This window comes from Rhopalosiphum maidis, chromosome 3 (assembly GCF_003676215.2).
Source record: "Rhopalosiphum maidis isolate BTI-1 chromosome 3, ASM367621v3, whole genome shotgun sequence".
Taxonomy (NCBI): Eukaryota; Metazoa; Arthropoda; class Insecta; order Hemiptera; family Aphididae; genus Rhopalosiphum; species Rhopalosiphum maidis.
The window spans coordinates 13,139,046-13,145,711 of NC_040879.1; the positions used below are offsets into that span (position 1 = coordinate 13,139,046).

A 6,666-nucleotide genomic window follows, 5' to 3' on the forward strand; every position below is an offset into this window, starting at 1 on the left:
AGACTTATATTGTAATAGAAATAATTTTAAAAAAAATGTATTTTTAATCTTTATCATATCCAATTCTTACACATAATATTATTTTATCAATTATTGTATACAATAAAAATACATTTGTCTCATGTTTGAGCGATTTTGTTTCTTTTTAAGATGACACTACACGTCCATAAATTGTTTCTATAAACCGTTTGCGACGTTTGCGTTATTAAAAAGAACTACTCAGTTTAGCTACAGTAACAGCTGAAAACACAAATTGATGTATAGAAAAACCTTTATTAACCGTCTTAAATGGGATCAAGAGAGTGACGGATAAAAGAAAAAAATTATTTTTATATTATTTATAATTATTATACCTACCTATATTAGTTTTAATATTATACATATTAGTGTATATGGTGATAAATTTAAATTATTTCGTTATTTTAGTTTGTTTATATGAATTCCGAGCTTTTTTCATAGATAAGTTTTTTAGTTTTCTTTAAGAGGATACCAGCGTAGTATTTGTTATCTCTCTCTCTAACCATACTATAACCATATTCATTTCTCAAATTAGAGTGAAATGGTCTATTATAAAATTTAAAGTTAAGACCATTTTCTAGGGCATCTCATAAGCGTTTTATTATATTTTTATTTTAAAGCGAGTTATGAGTTTTTTAAGATGTATAAACAATTTACAATTTTAAAATAGAAATAACTCGCTTTAAAATAAAAATCTAATAAAATGCTTATGAGATGCCCTATATAATGTGCTTAACTTTAAATTCTATAATAGGTCATTTCACTCTAATTTGAGAAATGAATATGGTTATAGCCATTTTTGTGAACGTAAAATTTGCTATGTTCTGCGTGGGTTAGAGAGAGATAACAAATACTACGATGGCATCCTCTTAAGTACATGTATACCCACAATACGGGCGTAAAATATTGTATTTATAATTAACGATAATATCGTTACGATATCATTATGACAGTGGGTGGCGTACAATATAAGTTTATGGATGAAAGAGTGATGGATAATCGGGTTTTACTGTACAAGGCAAAAGACGATATATTGTGTTATGTCGTGGCATTTTGTGTTGTTGTTTGATAATATGATTAATATAAAAAAAGTTAATTCAGTTTAAAAAATAAAAAAAACAAGTTAAATAAAGTTTCAAAAGCATATTTTTGTAAAAATTAAAACTCAGAGAATATTCTTTTCGTTCTCATGTAGAAACTTGGTAATTATAAACTGTAACTTCGGTGTTGTTCTTTTTCACTTTAAGCCGTTTTTTATAATAAATCATAATAATATTATTCAGCAACCAAAAATTGTATTAGTAAACCATTAATTGTAGGTTGCTTTAAATTAATATTTTAAATATATTTGAGATTTAAAATTTTTTCTTTCTTAGAATATTATTAAAATTTCATGAATCAAATATTTTTAAAAACAGGTGGGTTGTCCTCGTCCTTTTAATTGATTCTCTTAGAAGATCTTAAAATAACAAAAGAAAGTTAAGTAAATTGTTATATACCTTTGTCAATTAAAATAAAAAAATTAATGTGCATAATACGTTATACCTAAAATGTATTTTAATGTATTTTTAATTATTAACTGTTTTTATAACAAATTAAAAGATAATAATAATCATATAAAAGTAAGACTACTGATGAATGAACTCACATTTTCAAATAACCTAATTCTATTACTCTATCACTCAGTGTAGAAATATATTTTGTGGTAAATTTAGATTTGTATAGGTATATAACTATTTATGAAAAATTAAATTATTATCATAACAACTTTATATTGTTGGAATTTAATATTAAAAATACGTCTTAATATATTTATCATTTATTAGTTGTCTATACTATTTAGGTTGATATGTTATTTACCTATTATATCCTATAGGTAATAGTTTATTAAATAGTATTTTACGACTTATTATAGCGCATTGTTTATAAATTTTACACTAACCCATATTTTACAAAATAGTTAATACACTTATTAATAGCTTAACTAAATTGTTTATATGAGCTTAATGTTTAATATGTTCACTTGTTTGTGTAATTTATATTAATATTATTTATTTATTTTTCATACCTAAGTAAATAAAAATTAATAAATTTTAAATTTTAAATATCAACTTTATTTATAATTTAAGACTCTTAAATCTACTCGTACTTAAAAATGTACAAAATTTAACTATTACCTAATTATTTGTCTGAGCTAAATATTCCGTTAAAATTACAGCGAGATGTAATAATTATGCAATATTCGTAAAAAACTAATAATTTATTCATAAATATAATTTTATTGCTACCTTGAATAAATTATTTATAGAGAGTTATAAACATCACTGGATATAGGTACATACTATACAATTTGAAGTAGATATTTTTTAACAATTAATAAATGTCATGTTATCTATACTACTCGTTAATATATAGAAACTTAACGTTATGATTAAACACTTTATGCAATATGCATTTATCATATAGAACGTTCATTAAGTGTCTAATATAGTATTATAAAACGATTAAGCAAACTGCAGTCGAATGTCTTGTATGCAGACAAATATATAGACAAACTAAGATAAAGTGATTTGGGTGATTTAAAAGTGTGTGATAAATGTCAATGTTAAAATTTAAATATAGCAAACTTATTGTAAATTAAAATTGTGATATCTTATCAGCTGTTAAGATTTAAATAATATATTTTTTGTATAACAATTAACATATATGTCTAACCTAGAACCTCGCAATAATTTAATATTATTTTCCATTCAAATTATATCACATGTTTTTATTTTGTTTAAATATATGTCATATTATACAGTGGCGTTTCCAAATTTTTTTTGGGGGAGAGCGGTAGAGATTATTAAAAAAAATGTATATGTGAAACGAAAAAAATCTAGTATTAATTACATAATACACGCGCTACACTGGACTGAATTTATATATTATTTTTTTTTTATTTTCTGTGTAAACTGTAAAGTGTAAAAACACTATGTATTCTTTTTTCAAACTATTAGTATTTATTTTTTTTTTTAAATTACGATTTTTTTTTTTACTGTCAGGGGATGTTATACTTCCCCACTGGATACTTGCATACAATTTTAAAGTAAGTAATAGGTATTACTCATTAATTCAGTGCTCGGAAGTTAATGTATTTTTTTTTTTTTGAACTTTTTAGACGATGCTCTCCTGTCCACAAATGCGTTTCATTAGTATGTGAATCTGAACAACTAATTTTTATTTTGCATTTTTTGGTGTTTATTTCTTTTTAAGTCATTTTTTGACATTTTTGGGTCATTTTCTTACATTTTTAATCATTTTTACTGATTTATAATGAGTCATTATACTTATTTTCTAAGTTTTTTAATTATTATGTATTTTCACATGCATTAAATCTAGTTTTAAAATATTATCTTGTAATGTCATAAATTAATTGTTAAATATTTTTAAAATGAATTGTATTTCTATTGAATATGGTACCAATACAACAATACATTTGTATTAGGTAGTCTGTATGACTGCAGTCTCGTTAATAATAAATATTAAATCCTAACTAATAAAATTATTTTTTAATAATTTTCACCAAACTACTAAAATAAATAATGGTAGACTTTTGCAATTTTCATTAAATATATTTTATAAAATATATAATTTAGTTTTTAATACGTTGAATTCTAAAACTGTTTTATTTTTAATTAAAAAAAAAAAAACACCCTAGGCAGTATTATTTTGTTTGTAACAAATTAATCTTAACTTTTAAAATTAAAAACGGTTTGTCTGTATATACATAATACATATCAAAACGCGATATTGCCATATTATATTAGTAGAAGTTAGTTGATATAATATAAATCAATAAATGTTATTGCTCATCTTTAATCTGTACAAAAATTCGTTCAAAAACCTATTTTTTACACTAAATTGAATTATTTTATTTATATTTATATATTTATGTATGCATTCCTTTTCAGTACTTTTTTATATTTATGTAATTTTATTAAATATAAAACTTATTATATCATTAAAACATTAAATAATAATACGCTTGAAATCTCGAGTAGTCCCTACGTCATACACGTTATCAAGTCTTATAAATTTTATCAATTAGATCATTTAGATCCAAACAAAGATGCCTATTTAAAATGTATACAAAATAAATTATTAAATTAATTTTGTTTGTTAAAACAATTTAAAACAGTTTAGAAAATTTTTTTATTTTGCATTAGTCTTTTGTGAATAGATTTTATAGATTTAGCTGTTTTAAAAGACTATAACTTACGAACTTATTTTATTTTATGTACATTTTAAATATGTATTTTGTTTTGTTTGGATCCAAAATGAAATTTTAATAAAGATTAATATTGTATGTAACGTCACACTATACGTCCGTTATTATAACTTTATTTGACTTGGTGAATATTTTTCCTTTTACACATTTACCTTTTATGATTTCCAATGTTATTCAGAGAGGTTTCACTGTATTAAATTTAAAACTGTCGTGTACTGTAAAATCAAATATGTTATAATTTTGATTAGGTTTAGATATATTTTTCACTTTTTAAAAATACTTATGGATCACCAATACATCAGATCGGAATTTTGTAACCTAACCTGGAAGTGTACCTATTATTTATGATTTGCTTAAAAACGTATAATTTTATTGGCTGATGTGCGTTTGTACTACGGTGAGCAGACGTTTGAGTGGCAGGTGCAACAACAATTCATCTTCCACTTAATTTCGGACTCCAAACCTGGTTTCTTTTCCATAGTCGGAACAGTGGACGGTGCGTTACCCTGGTACCGACAAGTACGGTCCCGTGCCACCGGAACAGATTCAACACCTGGTGTACGAACTATGGGGGCTATAGCGGCGGTCGGACGTTTGGCCGGCGAACAGACGGAAGTGGGTTTTTCGGCTGCCGGACAGATAGAAGTTGGACGCTCGACCGGTGGACAAACGGAAGTCGGACGTTCAACCGGTGGACAAATGGAGGTGGGTTTTTTGGCCGGTGGATAGTTAGAAGTTGGACGCTCGACCGGTGGACAAACAGAAGTCGGACGATCGACCGGTGGACAGACGGAAGTGGGTTTTTCGGCCGCCGGACAGATAGAAGTTGGACGCTCGACCGGTGGACAAACGGAAGTCGGACGTTCAACCGGTGGACAAATGGAGGTGGATTTTTTGGCCGGTGGATAGTTAGAAGTTGGACGCTCGACTGGGGGACAGTCACAGGTCGGGTGGTCGGCTGGCGGCGATGGACTGACAGTAGTCCGGACTTCCGGATCGGTCTGCTGGTATGAGTCCCGCTTATAGACTCTATCAGTTATTATCGTACCGATGTTGATGATGATCTGTGACATGGCCCGATCTTCCGGAACACCAGCCGGGGGCTGGACCTGCAGATTCTGCTTGATATCTCGGTGATGAAGCTGAGGATGCTGCTTCCCTACGCGGTCGGCGGATGGTGGTTGTTGACAAACACGTTTTACCGGACCTCGTGCCGTGACCGGCTCTCCCGGGCTCTTCCGCTTGTCATCCGAGTCTTTTATCCCTACACGGTTGTCTTGTAGAGCTTTTATCCAGTCCGACACCGGCTGTGACTTTAAGAAATCGCATAGGCTCATTTCAGAGTTTTTAGCACGTTCGTCACGTCCGTCGCGTAATTTCAAAACTGCTGACGAGACCGGCTTTTCATTGCATTTCTTTATTATTAATCTGCAACAACATCGGTCTGACATGCACTCGTCTACGTCGTTTTTGCTCATCGTTAGTGTGCGTATAACAGTGTTTATGGTTTTGGTCGTTAGTGTTATACGGTAAAATTTCGTTAGATTATTTAGTACCTAAGTGGTTTCCTACTCGTGATTTTTCAATATTACACGTACATAGAATTAAAAATTAATTGTGTTTGTATTTATCTCGTAATAATACAACGTTGCTAAGATAATTCCATTCAATAAAAATATATTATTAGGTGTAATGCGATATTTTAGACTTGGCATAACACATAGGTACCTTAACAAATCATATTATGCTTTTATTTTCAGGATTCAACAACATATGTTAGATAATATGGATAGTAGTAGTATACATATTTTTTTATTATTTGGTCGTATAAACGGTTTAATCAAAATCAAATGTGAATAAATGTATTACTTAAGGAGATAATACTAGGATATTAAGAATAACCAGGTAATGTCTTTAGACAAGACTCACCATAATAATTGTTTATCTTAAAGTGTAAAAGCTGTTCACCTTACAATAATTTTACATCAACATAAAAAATATAGTCTTTATGTTTGATTTACGTATAAATGTGTGATTTATTTTTATGTGTATGATAAATAGACTACTTACCAGAATTTCAACATGACATTTAGTTATTTTTTTAAAAAAAACTGTAAATGATTACTGATTTCCATTGAACATACAATCATAACAATCGACTCAGTGATAGGATGAGAATTACTTTTATAAGACTTTAACTATTAAAAATATTAAACATATTAAAAAAATTCTAGTTTCAGTAGCTTCACCGACTGGCAAATTCATAACATGTAAAAATACCTAATATATTATAAAGTAAACAAAATAAATATTTCATGTTACGTCTCGTATACTTATTAGAAATATTTCATTTCACAATAAATGTTTGTACCTAATTA

The 6,666-nt window shown here is 28.0% G+C and overlaps 1 protein-coding gene across 1 annotated transcript; it reads right to left on the reverse strand.

Annotated features, from left to right (window-relative positions):
* Positions 1-4,680: 4,680 nt before the first annotated feature.
* Positions 4,681-5,766, reverse strand: LOC113559750 (repetitive proline-rich cell wall protein-like). The gene has a single exon (XM_026965492.1). The coding sequence runs from the start codon at positions 5,764-5,766 to the stop codon at positions 4,681-4,683; it is 1,086 nt and encodes a 361-aa protein (XP_026821293.1).
* Between the last annotated feature and the right edge of the window lie 900 nt (positions 5,767-6,666).

Excerpts from the sequence above, each read along its gene's own strand:
- LOC113559750 (XM_026965492.1), bottom strand. The coding sequence starts at position 5,766 with ATGAGCAAAAACGACGTAGACGAGTGCATGTCAGACCGATGTTGTTGC.